General features: G+C 39.8%; 1 protein-coding gene across 1 annotated transcript in view; it reads left to right on the top strand.

Moving 5' to 3' along the window:
* Window positions 1-16,507, top strand: part of LOC126932129 (aldehyde oxidase 1) — an 88,304-nt gene that overhangs the window by 17,034 nt on the left and 54,763 nt on the right. The window contains exons 6-16 of the mRNA XM_050750676.1: window positions 1,130-1,191; window positions 2,113-2,202; window positions 2,858-2,938; window positions 3,508-3,652; window positions 4,340-4,432; window positions 7,749-7,900; window positions 8,097-8,190; window positions 10,157-10,266; window positions 11,339-11,523; window positions 12,342-12,504; window positions 14,501-14,593. Coding sequence (XP_050606633.1) covers window positions 1,130-1,191; window positions 2,113-2,202; window positions 2,858-2,938; window positions 3,508-3,652; window positions 4,340-4,432; window positions 7,749-7,900; window positions 8,097-8,190; window positions 10,157-10,266; window positions 11,339-11,523; window positions 12,342-12,504; window positions 14,501-14,593 — 1,268 coding nt within the window. The remainder of the gene's footprint in view (window positions 1-1,129; window positions 1,192-2,112; window positions 2,203-2,857; window positions 2,939-3,507; window positions 3,653-4,339; window positions 4,433-7,748; window positions 7,901-8,096; window positions 8,191-10,156; window positions 10,267-11,338; window positions 11,524-12,341; window positions 12,505-14,500; window positions 14,594-16,507) is intronic.

Genomic DNA, 16,507 nt, shown 5'->3' with positions numbered 1-16,507 from the left:
ACATGAATGAACCTGGAGGACATTCTGCTGAGTGAAATAAGCCAGGCACAGAAGAATAAATACTACATGATCCCACTTATATGAGGAATCTAAAGTAGTCAAACTCATAGAAGCAGAGAATAGAATGGTGGTTACCAGGGCCTGGGGAACGGGAAAATAAAGATGTATTAGTCAAAGGTAAAACGTTTCAGTTATGCAAAATGAGTAAGTCCTAGAGATACTGTACAGCATAATGCTTATAGTTAACACTGTACAGTATACTCAAACATTTGCTAAAAGGTCAGATGTTATAGTAATCACAAAATAAATGAATAAATAAATGGTGGGAGGGAACTTAGAGGTGATAGATATGTTTATAACATTGACTGTGGTGATTGTTTCATGGGTGTAAGACTTATCTCCAAATTTACCAAGTTGTACAACTTTTTGTATGTCAATAACAGCTCAATAAAATGGATTCTACTTTAAAAAAATATATTAGGCTGGCCAAGCACAGTGGCTCATGCCTGTAACCCCAACATTTTGGGAGGCCGAGGTGGGTGAATCACCTGAGGTCAGGAATTTTGAGACCAGCCTGGCCAAAATGGTGAAACCCCATCTCTACTATCAATACAAAAATTAGCCTGACCTGGTGGTGCACACCTGTAGTCCCAGCTACTCAGGAGGCTGAGGCAAGAGAATTGCTTGAACCCAAGAGGTGGAAGCTGCAGCGAGCTGAGACTGCACCACTACACCTGCAGCCTGGGTGACAGAATGAAACCCTGTCTCAAAAATAAATAAATAAATAAATAAATAAATAGTTTTAAAAATAAGGCTTAGCTCTTGAATGTGACTGTAGAGCAAGTTTTTGGCTTGAAATTACTGTGTTGTTTGAGCACCTGTCACAAGCAGAAGGCATAACAACTTTACAGGAGAAAGTACAAATACCTGAACTTTTAAAATCTGCCTCAAGATTCTTATCGAAATATCCCAAGTCGCTGTTGAAAAGATCTGACTTTGTAGATTAGGTGGCGTAAAATGGCAAACAGAGCTTTCCTCTGTAATAGGGTCCTTATTTCCATCACACTCCTGGTAGACTGTGCCTCTATCTGGGTCACTTGGCTAACAGAGCTGTGTTTTTCTCCTTCAGGTAACCTGTGCCGTTGCACTGGATACAGGCCCATAATTGATGCATGCAAGACTTTCTGTGAAGTAAGTGGAAAGGACCACATGTTTGAGTATGCTTTCCCCTGTGAAACGAAATGGTAGGGATTGTCAGTGATTAGAGGGGCAGCATCGTGCTAATACACGGCTACTTCTTATCTCCAGGTTTCTAGCCGCTATTTGTTATTTGATCTTGAGCAGGGCACTTACCCTCATTCATTGAGCTTGCCTTGGTGGTCACATAATGAACACCCGAGCATTTTGACACACTGGCTGTGTGTCATTGCTTCCAGGAGGTCTTTCCTGACCTCTTTGCCTGGGTCAGGTACCCTGGCCTGGTGTTCCTATAGCCCTCTGCGAACATACGATGGGTATACGCATGTCCCGTCACAGCTTTGGTCACAATGTGGTGCAACTGATCATTTGCTATCCCATCTCTTCATCAGACTGTGGGCTGCTTCACAGTAGAGGCTGTATGTCTCCGGGTCCAGTCACCATACAGTCATTGAGTAGCTACTCAATATTTGTTGAATGAATAAATGAACAAACAAAGTTGAAATGAAGGATATAAGATTGCCCTTTGGAAGCTAAACAATGAATTCAGTATATCATAGATAAGAACAGTGATGACAATAACAATACCTATTAATATTTATTATTAATATTTAAAATACTAATAATATTAACTAATTTATATTGCTAAATTTGCTATTTAATGCTATGTGCCACACTTAGTTATAAGATCTTTATGTCTTTTAACTTATTTAGTAATCACTGCTATTCAAAATTTCCTATAAGCTGGGGTTTTTCATTAAAGTCGGTTTGAATATGTTTAAGTACAAATGGCTCTCTTTCATGGCATCTAACGATATTGATTCGGCATTACGTTTCAACTGGTAGTCACCTGCTTTATTTACTACTTAGTAGAAGTAATAATAAATTCCTAGTGATTTGGTTTTTGTCCACTAGACTTCGGGCTGCTGTCAAAGTAAAGAAAATGGGGTTTGCTGTTTGGATCAAGGAATCAATGGATTGCCAGAATTCGAGGAAGGAAGTAAGGTCAGTGAAATGTAAAGCTTTTGTAAGGCTTTCTCAGGACATGAACAGGAGCCAACATACTCTTAGGAAGAATAAATGGCTACCCAAGTTGACTAATTTGTGGTATGTCAACATTTGCCCTCTCCCATTCTCACTCCATCACTATAAAAAAAATTATATCATAGCAACTTTGTCCTCATTCCAGATATTATTCCCATTTAAATACAGTTATCTACAGGAGGGAAAACATGTTGGTTCCTTAGTGTCTCTTAGTTTTTAAAAGCATTTTCTCAAGTTATTTTTCAAGGGTCAGAAGTAAAGTGGAGATGTCATGAAAATGAAAGAACAAGTAGAGCAAGTAGATTCAGGAGAGGTTCAGGGAGCCGTTCTTGTTCCAGCTGTCCGCTGCTGCTGCCGCCTCTTCTACTGTCCCCAGACTCCAAAGAGAACGTGCAGGGAGTTGAGGCCTCCAGAGGCCCGTTGGCATCAGCACTGAGTTACCGATGACCGGGTTTGTGTTAGAGCCTTTGGTCTGGAGCTCAGGATTGTGGCTGACTAGTGGACTTTTTTGTTGGTTTGCTGTATCTGACCATGTGTCTATATCTTTTGACCTTATTCCACAAAGGATTTTAAAGTTGCTCGATAACGGTAATTTCTGATACGTTCTCTTTTTCAGACAAGTCCAAAACTCTTCGCAGAAGAGGAGTTTCTGCCATTGGATCCAACCCAGGAACTGATATTTCCTCCTGAGCTAATGGTAGGTAAAGCAATGTTGAGCTCATCCTAGAAGAATTCATGGTGAAATATCAGGAAGGATATTTGTTTATGGGTTCTCTCAAAAGCTGATTAGCAAATAAGTAAGGTCTAAAGAGTATGGACTGAGGAAGAGGAGGAGGAATGGGGCTGGGGTCACCATGGGGGACAGCTGAGTTGACTGTAAGAGGCAGCAGATAGCATCTATGAAATCGTGAAATCGCAATAGGTGTAGACATGTTTCCTACTTTCACTTTTGCTGAAGTTTATTCCCCCATAGAATGATTTAACAAGATTCAGCATGTTACTATCTTTGCAAACATTAAAATGATGTTCTTTGAGGCATAAGAGCACCAAAGGGAGACAGACGAAGCAGTTCCCAGGAGTAAAGAACCATTGTACTTTTATTCTGAATTCTAATTCCTTGTAAAGCTCTACTTTTAGGTCACTTGGTACTTTATTTTTTAGAAGATATGTATTTTCTCCTTCTGTTTCTACAATGCTAATGGTTGAGTGGAAACAGGTGGAGATGGCACCACTGGGTACCTTGAATCCCTGTTGCTTTTTCAATAGATAATGGCTGAGAAACAGCCGCAAACGACCAGGGTGTTTGGCAGTGAGAGAATGATGTGGTTTTCCCCCGTGACCCTGAAGGAACTGCTGGAATTTAAATTCAAGTATCCCCAGGCCCCTGTCATCATGGGAAACACCTCTGTGGGTATGTAGAACCCCAGGATTTCTTATAGGGAAATTGAGGAAAAGGACTTGGGATGGGGCCAGAATGGGCCGATAACTCCATATACATGTGTTCTCAGGAAAAGCAGTCTGAAATAGCATTTTTAATCATTTGGGCTAGACTTCCTGAGCATTGCTCAAGAGACTTTCTAACTATTATTAAGTAGATTCATCTTGCCTCTTATTGGAGCAGTGTGAAGAGTTGCACCCAAGGGGCTTGCTCCGTAGCAAACCAGCAGCAGCAGCTCCAGTGACAGCTGTCCTGTCTTTCCATTTGGGGACTAATCTGGGCCTCGAATTTGAAATTGCTCTTTGTTTCCTCTCTCACAGTGTCTCAATAAGTATAATATGTTTTACTTAAACAACCGCTACAGGGTCTTCCTGTTGCATCCAGTGTATGCTTAGCTTGAGGAGCAGCCCCTAGAAATTCCCAGAAATAATTTGAGTATGCAATATGGCCCAAGTTTCAAGGTTGACAATTCCAGAGTATTCCAAGTTTGATGAAAATCTATCCAGCCATTCTCTCTGTATGTGATTTGGCAATAAACAGATGAATAAAAAAATACGTAATTTTTATATGTTTAAAGATATTAGTTTAATAATAATTTCAAATTTAAAAGGCAGTTAATTCCTTTATTCTAGTCTTATTATGATTTTTTTTATCCTTTAGGGCCTCAAGTGAAATTTAAAGGCGTCTTTCACCCAGTTATAATTTCTCCTGATAGAATTGAAGAACTGAGTGTTGTAAACCATACACATAATGGTGAGTTCTTAAGTCCCTGTTTTCTTAGTTAAGATGCATTAATCAATTTATTTACCTTGCCCAGCAAACAGAAAAAGAATGATTCCTAATTATAATACACATAGAGATTCTCTTCTTATAAGAATGATATATTTGTTGGCCACATAGATGTCTTCTTTTTAGGAATGTCTGTTCATATCCTTTGCCCACTTTTTTATGGGGTTGTTTGTTTTTTCCTTATGAATTTATTTAAGTTCCTTGCAGATTCTGGATATCAGTCCTTTGTCAATGGGTAGATTGCAAAATTTTTCTCGCATTCTGTAGGTTGCCTATTCACTCTGATCCTAGTTTCTTTTGCTATGCATAAACTCTTTAGTTTAATTAGATCCCATTTGTCAATTTTGGCTTTTGTTGCAATTGCTTTTAGTGTTTTAGTCATGAATTCTTTGCCCATGCCTATGTCCTGAATGGTATTGCCTAGGTTTTCTTTTAGGGTATTTATGGTTTGGGGTTTTACATTTAAATCGTTAATCATCTTGAGTTGATTTTTGTATAAGGTGTAAGGAAGGGGTCCAGTTTCAGTTTTCTGCATATGGCTAGCCAGTTTTCCCAGCACCATTTATTAAATAGGGAATTCTTTCCTCAGTGCTTGTTTTTGAAGGGTTTGTAAAAGATCAGATGGTTGTAGATGTGTGGTTTTATTTCTAAGGTCTTTGTTCTGTTCCATTGGTCTATATATTTGTTTTGGTACCAGTACCATGCTGTTTTGGTTACTGTAATCTTGTAGTGTAGTTTGAAGTCAGATCATGTGATGCATCCAGCTTTGTTCTTTTTGCGTAGGATTGTCTTGGCTATACAGGCTCTTTTTTGTTCCATATGAAATTTAAAGTAGTTTTTCCCTAATTCTGTGAAGAAAGTCAGTGGTAACTTGGGAAGATAGCATTGAATCTATACTTTGGGTAGTATTCATGGTATTGATTCTTCCTATCCATGAGCATGGAATGTTTCTCCATTTGTTTGTGTCCTCTCTGATTTCTTTAAGCAGTGGTTGATAGTTCTTCCTTGTAAATTGTATTCCCAGGTATTTTATTCTCTTTGTAGCAATTGTGAATGGGAGTTCATTCCTGATTTGGCTCTCCGCTTGTCTATTGTTGGTGTATAGGAATGCTTGTGATTTTTGCGAGTTGATTTTGTACCCTGAGACTTTGCTGAATTTGCATATCAGCTTGAGTTTTTGGGCTGAGACGATGGGGTTTTCTAAATATATAATCATGTCATCTGCAAACAGAGACAATTTGACTCCATCTCTTCCTATTTGAATATCTTTATTTCTTTCTGTTACCTGATTGCACTGACTATAACTTCCAATACTGTGTTGAATAGGAGTGGTGAGAGAGGGCATCCTTATCTTGTGCCAGTTTTCAAAGGGAATCCTTCCAGCTTTTGCCCATTCAGTATGATATTGGCTATAGGTTTGTCACAAATAGCTCTTATTATTTTGAGATATGGTCCATCAATACCTAGTTTATTGAAAGTTTTTAACATGAGGAGATGTTGAATTTTATCAAAGGCCTTTTCTGCATCTATTGAGATAATCATGTGATTTTCATCACTGGTTCTGTTTATGTGAGGGATTACATTTATCAATTTGCATATATTGAACCAGCTTTGCATCCCTGGGATGAAGCCAACATGATCATGGTGGATAAGCTTTTTGATGTGCTGTTCATCATCACTGATCATTAGAGAAATGCAAATCAAAACCACAGTGAGATACCATCTCATGCCAGTCAGAATGGTGATTATTAAAAAGTCAGGAAACAATAAATGCTGGCAAGGCTATGGAGAAATAGTAATGCTTTTACACTGTTGGTGGAGGTATAAGTTAGTTCAACCATTGTGGAAAACAGTGTGGCAATTCCTCAAGGATCTAGAATCAGAAATAACATTTGACCCAGCAATCCCATTACTGAGTATATACCCAAGGGATTATAAATCATTCCACTATAAAGACACATGCACACTTATGTTTATTGCAGCACTATTTACAATAGCAAAGACTTGGAACCAACCCAAATGCACATCAATGATAGACTGGATAAAGAAAATGTGGCAGATACACACCATGGAATACTATGCAGCCATAAAAAAGAATGAGATCATGTCCTTTGCAGGGACATGGATGAAGCTGGAAGCCATCATTCTCAGCAAACCAACACAGAAACAGAAAACCAAATACCACATGTTCTTACTTATAAGTGGAAGTTGAACAATGAGAACACATGGACACAGGGAGGGGAACAACACATACCGGGGCCTGTTAGTGGGTGGGGGGCAAGGGAAGGGAGAGCATTAGGACAAATACCTAATGTATGCAAGGCTTAAAACCTAGATGACAGGTTGATAGGTGCAGCAAACCACCATAGCACATGTATACCTATGTAATAAACCTGCACATTCTGCACATGTATCCCAGAACTTAAAGTAAAATAAAATAAAAAGAAAATGGGGACAGAAAGCATTTAAAAAAAAAAAAAAAAGAATGATAACATTCTGGAGGAAGACTCAGAGAATAATTCTCTAAAGTTAATCTAAATACTAGTTGTCTGAATAGTTCAATTTTTACCGAAAAACTTCTGTCTGCAATATCAGAGAAATATAAAAACTATTCAATGAAGGATACAGTGCTAAGTGCTGGACAGAAGATAAAACTGGATATAACACAGTCTTTGCTCTTTAAAACCACAGTAGCAAGTTTATGTATTAAACAGCTTACAGACTGGTTTTTCTATTCCTGTGGAGGAAATTGATTTAATGGCAATGATGAGAAACAATAGAAATGTGGATTTGGAGTACAGCCTCTGAAATCTAACTCTTGACAATGGCATATATTAGCTGTCAGATCTTAGGCAAGTTACTTAACTCTCAGTTTCTTCATCTGTGAAATGGTGCTATTAATATCTCATAGGTATGTTCAGATTTAAGGAGATTATCTAAAGCATTCAACATAATACTTGATAGAGTGAGTGTTCAAAGAATTCAGCCTTCATTACCTCCATCACCACCACTTACATCACTAGAACCACCTCTACCATTACCCCCACCTTCATCACCATCACCACACCACCCCCTTACTGCTATCCCTACCACCACCGCCTCACCACTACTTGCATTACCACCATTACCTTCAACATCATCACTACCCATCACCACCATCACCAATAAGCAGGGCAGCATGTATCCAGTATAAAGATTCTATGTCTGTAGCTTTGGTCTAATGGACATGTTCAGGTCAGCAGTGATCACACTGTGTTATTTACAAATGACTTCATTTCAGGACTCACCCTTGGTGCTGGTCTCAGCCTAGCCCAGGTGAAGGACATTTTGGCTGACGTAGTCCAGAAGCTTCCAGAGGAGAAGACACAGACATACCATGCTCTCCTGAAGCATTTGGGAACTCTGGCTGGGTCCCAGATCAGGAACATGGCTGTATGTATCTGATGACAGTAAACTCTGGTAGGCATCCCTTGGTGACTCTCCCTGATGAATCATGACGTTTTCATTCTTTTGGAACAGACCAAAAAAAAAAAAATTAGTTATCCAAAGCCGTACTTAATCCTTATTTTAGCACTTGCGTTTTTATGATTATATAACTGAAATGAAACTAACTCATTATTTTAAAAAGTCTTTAGGGGGACACATCATTAGCAGGCATCCAGATTCAGATCTGAATCCCATCCTGGCTGTGGGTAACTGTACCCTCAACTTGCTATCAAAAGGTAAGTGACAGCCCCGACTTGGAGATTATTAAGCTGTTTCTCTACCCCTTTTTCTCTCTGGGGAGGCAGGAAGTCCAGTCTTGAAAATGACTTTTCCCTATAATATCAATAATTTTCTCTGCTTTTCTGGATACTGGAAATGTTGTGAGTCTTGTCTTAATAGCATAGGCTTTCTTCCCTTGTGTCTTTCTGGGGCTTTTTTCTCATACTGGTCACCCTACACTGGACATGTTTGTGTTGGTTAATGTCCGGGTGTAATCTGACTATTGCTGAGAACTACATGCTATTGAGAACTATTGGGTCCCTCTGTTGAAGACATTCTCCAGGTGGCACAGGAGTGTTGCGGCACCCATATTGTGCTTTGAGCTCATACTTAATTTATCATTGATGGAAACATATAGGTCTTTTTCAGGTGAACAATGATTGGACCTCATTCTATATTTATTTACTTGATTTTTGTTCTTGAAACTAAGTCCACAACATCTAATTTATTGCTTCTTCCAACTTGCTTGAAAATTATTAGGAAGTTCTAATTGGTCCTCTATAAATTTGTGGGGTTTTTGTTTCATTAAAAAATATGGACTGGTTTTCTATCATCTGCATTGTTAAATACTTACTCTTCATATCATTTAAACCACAAAGCTATCTTTTTTTTTCTTTTTTCTTTTTTTTTTTTTTTGAAATGGAGTCTCGCTCTGTCACCCAGTCTGAAGTGCAGTGGCACGATCTTGGCTCACTGCAACCTCTACCTCCTGGGTTCAAGCAATTCTCCTGCCTCAGCCTCCTGAGTAGCTGGGACTGCAGGCACGCACTACCATGCCCAGCTAATTTTTGTGTTTTTAATAGAGACGTGGTTTCACTGTGTTGGCTAGGCTGGTCTCGAACTGACCTCAGGTGATCCACCCACCTCTGCCTCCCAAAGTATTGGGATTACAGGCATGAGCCACTGTGCTTGGTCGCAAAACTATCTTAAAGAGGAAGATTTACATTCAGGGTTTTCAATTTAAGTAACATCCCCTTAAAAAGTCATACTATGAGAAACAGGTTTTGTGATGTGAATATAGACATCAAAAGCTTCTTAGCTTTCATTATTTTGTTATAGTTTTAAACTCTTCCTAATATATTGATTAAAGAACTAAAATTCTTCAGGTGTTGGAACGAGATATAAAAAAGTAAGATAACACCTCACTAGTATACAAATTTATTAAAGATAATTTCTTATTCATGACTGTACCTAGTGGGGTTCCTGGTTATAAACAATAAATATTTGTTGACTGACTTGATCAGAATATCAAAAGAGATATGAATATTTACTCCCTACTTGTAAAGCTTTAAGTGATTTGTGTTGTCAGGAAGAGGACTGCTAAGGTTCTATTCTACCTGAAACTCTGGGCTACTCTGTGAGATCTTTTTATCTATTTTTTAAATTTATTTTTTATTTAAAAACATTTTTTTTAGACAGAGTCTCACTTTGTCATCCAGGCTGGAGTACAGTGGCATGACCTCAGCCCACTGCAACCTCTCCCTCCCAGGTTCAAGTGATTTTCCTGCTTCAGCTTCCTGAGTAGCTGGGACTACAGGAGTGCACAACCATGCCCAGCTAATTTGTTTGCATTTTTAATAGAGAAGGGGTTTCACCATGTTGGCCAGGCTGGTCTCAAACTCCTGACCTCAAATGATCCACCTGCCTCGGCCTCCCAAAATGCTAGGATTACAGGTGTGAACCACCATGCCCAGTCGATGTTTTTATCGATGAGAAAGCAAGGAAAACAAAAAGAGATGGGGCCTAGACTAGAAGAAGCATTGCAAGATGCGTTATAGGGTAAAAGACCTGCTAAGCATAGGAAGAGCATGTTTCCCTGAACACCCAGTTTCCTCAGGTATTTGGTGGAATTACTTCCCAAGTTTTGGAAGTTTATTTAATAGACCAAACAGATTCCAGGGAAAGTGTCATTTCTTTCCACAGAAGGAAAACGACAGATTCCTTTAAACGAGCAGTTCCTCAGCAAGTGCCCTAATGCAGATCTTAAGCCTCAAGAAATCTTGGTCTCAGTGAACATCCCCTACTCAAGGAAGGTGAGAACATCCCACCGTCAATTTCCCAGTTCCACCTGTGATGCTATGGTTTGTTTATTCCAGCATATGGTGAAATAAGAAAAAGGGTTAAGTGTTTATGGGGGAGATAAAGGCTCAACTTCAGGAAGTGGTATGAGGTCATTATTTTAACACTTGTGAATAGTTGCCTTTTCATTGTATTACGCATGCCCCTATCATTCCTCGAATTAGGAGATTTTTTTTTAGATCGAGTCTTGCTCTGTTGCCCAGGCTGGAGTGCAGCAGCATGATCTTGGCTCACTGCAACCTCTGCCTCCCAGGTTCAAGTGATTCTCCTGCGTCAGCCTCCTGAGTAGCTGGGATTACAGGTGCACACCACCATGCCCAGCTAATTTTTGTATTTTTAGTAGAGACGGGGTTTCGCCGTGTTGGCCAGGCTGGTCTCGAACTCCTGACCTCAGGTGATCCATCCGTCTCAGCCTCCCAAAATGCTGGGATTACAGGTGTGAGCCACCACTCCCAGACTCATCTCTGCCTTTCTCGCTCTTTCTCCCCCTACCCCAAGCTCTAAAGTAACTTTCTGACACAGGTTTTTGTCCCATAAGCCTTTCTCCCTAAATATGACATGAAGAGTATGCCTCTACCTATATCTTGGGGTTTGAAAAAAGCCTAAAAATACATTTGCAATAGAACTTAGTGGAAAACACATGAGTCTTTGCATGAGATAGAATCAGGTTTGAATCCTGGTTTCAAGACCTGAACTAATTACTGAATCCTTCTGTGCCTTGGATTCCTCATCTATAAAATGGGAATACTCAAGCCTGCCTCAGAGGATGTATTATTTGCTAGGGCTACCATAACAAAGAACTACACACTGGGTGGCCTCAACAGCAGAGACTGATTTTTTGGAGATGCTGGGGGCTACACATCTGATATCAATGTGGCACTCAACACACACATACTGTCCAGCGCACAGGCGACGGCAACATACACAGACTGCCTGGTGCGTAGGTGACACTCAACACATACAGACTGCCTGGTGCGTAGGTGGTGCTCAGTGTTTCTACATGTGCCACTTAACTGTTTCTTTCAGTTGGAATTTGTGTCAGCCTTCCGACAAGCCCAGCGACAGGAGAATGCACTAGCGATAGTCAATTCAGGAATGAGAGTCTTTTTTGGAGAAGGGCATGGCATTATTAGAGAGTTATCCATCTCATATGGAGGCGTTGGGCCAGCCACCATCTGTGCCAAGAATTCCTGCCAGAAACTCATTGGAAGGTAAGGCATTAGAGGTAAGGGCTCCTCTAATACTTGTCCTTAGACTCCAAGTATTAAAGGAGCCCTTTTTGTGGTGAGATGTGATTACAAGAAGAAAAGTGTTCCATGCCTTTCTATTTAATGGCTGGGAATTCCAATAAGATTTTGTTATTGTTTCCATATGTCTTGATTTTAGTGAATTCTGAAGTGGGAATTATATACTCTGTGTGTATGCGTGTGTGTGTGTATATGTGTGTGTGTGTGTGTGTGTGTGAGAGAGAGAGAGAGAGAGAGAGAGAGAGAGAGAGAAAAGCCCTCTCCCAACAGTGCCAATTTGTATTCTTTATTTTGGGAGAATAATTTGCCATGATGAAAAACCAATTATGTGAGTTTGTTCTATAATAAATTGTTGAAGGCATTTGCTTGGTTCTCCATCTGTCAAAGATGGGTGATCATACCTACCTCATAGGGTAGTTGAGAGGATTAAGTGAGTGAATACATATAGGGTGCTAAAAGCAGAACTTGGCATGCAATAAATGTCCTAGTGATATGAGGGTCAGTTACTCCTGGACTATGGATTTTATATGAGTTGTCATTTATTTCTCTGGATCATTGTGTGAGTTGGGTTCTACTAATGTTCCCCTTTTACAGGTGAGGACATGATGAGACCCAGGCTAGACACCTTGAGAGTGGTGGGCCAATTTGAACTCGGGCTGCCTGATCTAGAGCTTGTACTCTTATTTCCTGTATTAAACTGTGGCTATTTGTCTTACCCATTAGGTGAAGATATGGGGTAATAAACCCTGTCAGGCTAGGAGTTTTCTCTTTGGACTTTCCAGGCACTGGAATGAAGAAATGCTGGATACAGCTTGCAGGCTTGTTCTGGAGGAAGTCTCCCTTTCGGGCTCAGCGCCAGGTGGAAAGGTGGAGTTCAAGAGGACTCTCATCATCAGCTTCCTCTTCAAGTTCTACCTGGAAGTGTCACAGATTTTGAAAAAGATGGTAAGCAGCACTGGTTACACATTAACTTCCTCGGTACTGGGAGCTATGATGACATCCAAAGTAGAGGCAATGACTCCCTACCAAATAGCTGTAGAATAAAACAGACAATCCACTTTAGAAACACATGCACTTGCTGAGCATCCCTCAGCCTGTCTGTGGGTGGAGATGAGTTTAGGGAAGAATTGCAAGTAGAGCCAAGAGTTGGGCAAGCTTGTATTTAGCACCACTCAATGATTTTGTTTCTGACCGGTAGTTTTCCTAGATTATGTTCAGAAAACTTGCTAATGATTTGAATATGTTTTCCCTCCATAGGGCATTTCTTCCTCTTGAGATATTACCTTCACATTGAGATTGACTTCATGTGTTTAGTGTTCTTTTCCAGATTCAGTTTCATTTCCCTAGCCTGTCAGGTGACGATGGCAGCCACTGCACAAGATGATTGTGAAATGTGTCATTGTGGGAAAATGACTTCACATGGTCCCTAGTGCTTCAGAGGAAATCCATAGTATTAGTCATAATAATAGCAGTGACAGTCCATGCATTCTTTTGCCTGATCTCTCTTAGGGCAAACAATGAAAGCTACAAGATTGTTGACTGTGGAGGGCACAACTAAAAAAACAATCTCTGAATAAATCCATTAGACCCAAAGGAGACTTGAGCCTCATTGGCCTCACAAATCCCAGCTATAACCAGCTGACCAAAATAGACTAGAAGCCAAGAATAGTCTTCCTGTGGTATAGTAGTTAGTATGGTCACTTTAAATAGGAGACACAGTCCTCTCTTATCCTTGCTTTTTAGGGTATCTTCTCATTGTAGGTGGCAGCAACTAGGAACCAGAAGGGTAGTATCACATTTTTAAGAATGAAAACTTGAAATCATAGATAAGTGACATATTGTCACCAGGTAACCAATTATAGACTCCTCCAATTAGTAGCAAACTAATGTAATTTCTGGGTGACTCAAGTGATATAATTTAAAACTTTTGCCTTATAGTCTTATACCCCTCCTCTCTTTAAAAATAATAGCTTCTGTTGATTTTATTTAATTTTTTTTGAGACAGGGTCTTACTCTGTCACCCACGTTGGAATACAGTGGTGTGATATAGCACAGTGCAGCCTCAACTTCCTGGACTCAAGCAGTCCTCCCACCTCAGCCTCCCAAGTAGCTGAGACCATAAGCATGCACCACCATGCCCAGCTAGTTTCTTTATTTTTTTGTAAAGACAGGGTCTTACTATGTTGCCCAAGCTGGTCTTGAACTTCTGGACTCAAGCAATCCTCCTGCCTTGGCCTCCCAAAATGCTGGAATTACAGGCATGAGCCATGGCACCTAGCTGGTTTTATTTTCTATTAAAATTATGTAAATTAGAAAAATAACCCCCAGGTGTATTGTTGAAAGCCTTTCCCCCCATGCAGCTCTAGGCTGTACAATGTCCACAGTCTTGTGTAAAGAACCAAATGGCTCACTTCCCTCAGTCCTGAGGAATATTCTTGCTGGGGACCAGAATCCTTCCCGCTGTGGGGCAGCAGCAGGGATGCAGCCTGTGTCCCCCTTTCTACACAGCTGGAAGGCAACATGGAACAGATTTACGCTTATTTGCAATGGTGTACTTTGATGTTTCCTGGCTTAAGTATTTTCTTCCTTTCCATTTTATTTGCTTAGCTTCTATCTTACTTTTGGATCAGTTTGTAAGTCTTCATATCATTTAGGAGAGTATATGAGAGAATCACAAGAAACATACAGCTGGTGGAAGCCAGTTACCTACCGTATTCATCTGGCTATTCATAATATAAAGAAGTATGTATGCACCTTTTAGAGTGTATGTCCTTGAGTCAGGGAGCTGCTTGTATTTCTGGGGTTCTGAATAGGGCGAGTGCTTAATACATGTGAGACTTCAGAATAGAGATGCTTGCTAAGACTCATGCTAGCCTCCCTTCCAAAATCATTCTGGCGCATTCAAACCATTTAAAATATCTGCAATGGTTCTACTTTTCAGGACCCAATTCACTATCCTAGCCTTGCAGACAAGTATGAAAGTGCTTTAGAAGATCTTCATTCCAAACATCAGTGCAGTACATTAAAGTACCAGGTGAGTGGTATTTTTGTTTTTCAAAATTCACAGTCTGGGCTATAGTGCTTTGACCTGGACATTCCCACTGTCTCTCCATGAAACTCAAGCTCTGTAAGTCCAAGCTCCACTTCTGGTAAACTCATAGCCTCCTTTAGGGGTAATTAAAATTCCAAAATCAATGAAGAATTGTGATTAAAGACAAATCTAGCAGTGGTAATATTAAAGAAGAATGTTGATTTGGGTCTTAAAGGTCACGTGCTTTGCACTGTGGCCTTGTACCACAGACACACATGAGCTGGCCACCTTGTCACGTGTTTCCTGCTCTGGGCACTGCAGGCATCAGAGTCCAATAAAGCCAGGCTCTTCGGCAGGGCCACGGGCTGCTTTGCTTTCATTTTCAGAGGAAAAGACACAGCCCCTGGAGGTTGATGAAAATGCAATAATGCTTTTAAGAAGAACTGCTGATTTGTTTAGCGTGAATGTGAAGATATTTCACTCCCTTAGTCCCTATTCTCCTAGTGATTTTTCTGTGAGTTACATTTTAGAATTGAATCAAACATAAGTACTAAGAGCTTTTCGTAAGTTCTTCTAATGAAGGGTGACTATTAGAAAACAGAATTCCTAACTCTCAAATGGAATTTTCTGCCACCTCATAAAAATATTGCCTGAAGTCACCCTCTTGGTAAAGTGGATACAATGTGGTGTGTTTTTCCTTGAAATTATTATCCGGAAACTTGACCTTGAGAGTTTTAATAAGTCAAGAACATGAAAAGGCTTTTTAAAGCATTTGTTCATTGAATCTAATGTTGGATTTAGTTGTAAAAGCTTATAATATGTCATAATGAACATTGAAGCTGGTGTGTATTCCTTGAGGTTTTCGGTTCAATGTTTAAAAGTTAAAATGCACCAAACTCCATTGAAAATGATCATTTTGAAAGTTAAAAACAGCTGCCATCTCCCCTGGTGTTCTTTTCAAATATGATAGTTGAACCCTTCGGCTTATAAATGCCCTAATATTTCTTAAACAATGGAATAAATTTCAGAAAGAAACAACAGCAAATTCATAGATATCAAAATCATCCAAAGAAAAAGGAAATTTTTCACATAGTGCATGATCTTGAATGAGAGTTTATCATTGATTGCAAAACAAAGTTTTAGATACAAAGTGTCTGCCAGATAGGTGAGTTTTGCTTTTGTTTTGCCTGTGGTTTTTCACACGCACATACAAATATCCGCATTGCTAGAGCAACGTCAGCACTCACGAATAGCATTTTCCCCCTAAATCAGTTCATTTGTTTTGAAAGCATTTTGACACAGCTTCAAAAGATCACCAGTTTGAGGTGGCAACATTCTTCCTTCCATAGTATCTTTAGCCAAATACTAAGCGGAAGCAGGTAATGGAGGACAGCCTCTTTTACCAGTAGATTTATCATGACTGACTGCAAAAAAAAAAAGAAAGAAAGAAAAAAAAAATGATATCTTTGACTATAGGACAAAGACATTTTTGGAATTTTTCCTCAGTTTTTTGGCCAGCCTCACACAACATGGGTTCAAAAGACTTTTTTTCAATGTGATGAAGTGTTCCGTTGGTTACAGTGAAACGTGTTATGTCAGTTAACTCCCAGACCCATTACAGATAGCTATGAATGTCTGAGCTTGTGAAGTATCTGGAAGTTTGCTTTTCAGGATGAAAAAAGTTCTTAGGGTTTTAAAAAGAAGATGTGGGTGATTTTTTTCACTCAAATGTGGTTCAGGTTGAAAGCCCAAGCAGCATCACAGCTCAGCACTTTGGGGGATATTTTGCAGGGGAAGTCAATTCCTACCATCTGCAACATATGAAAAACCACACCTGGTAGAACCTCATTGTTAGTTTTTCCTTTTCATCACTATCTCAGCTCCTCGAAGCAGAGGAGGAAGAGGAGAACTGAGGGG

This window comes from Macaca thibetana, chromosome 12 (assembly GCF_024542745.1).
Source record: "Macaca thibetana thibetana isolate TM-01 chromosome 12, ASM2454274v1, whole genome shotgun sequence".
Taxonomy (NCBI): Eukaryota; Metazoa; Chordata; class Mammalia; order Primates; family Cercopithecidae; genus Macaca; species Macaca thibetana.
The sequence above is the reverse complement of the archived record's forward strand: the minus strand, read 5'-3'. Positions and strand labels throughout refer to the sequence as shown.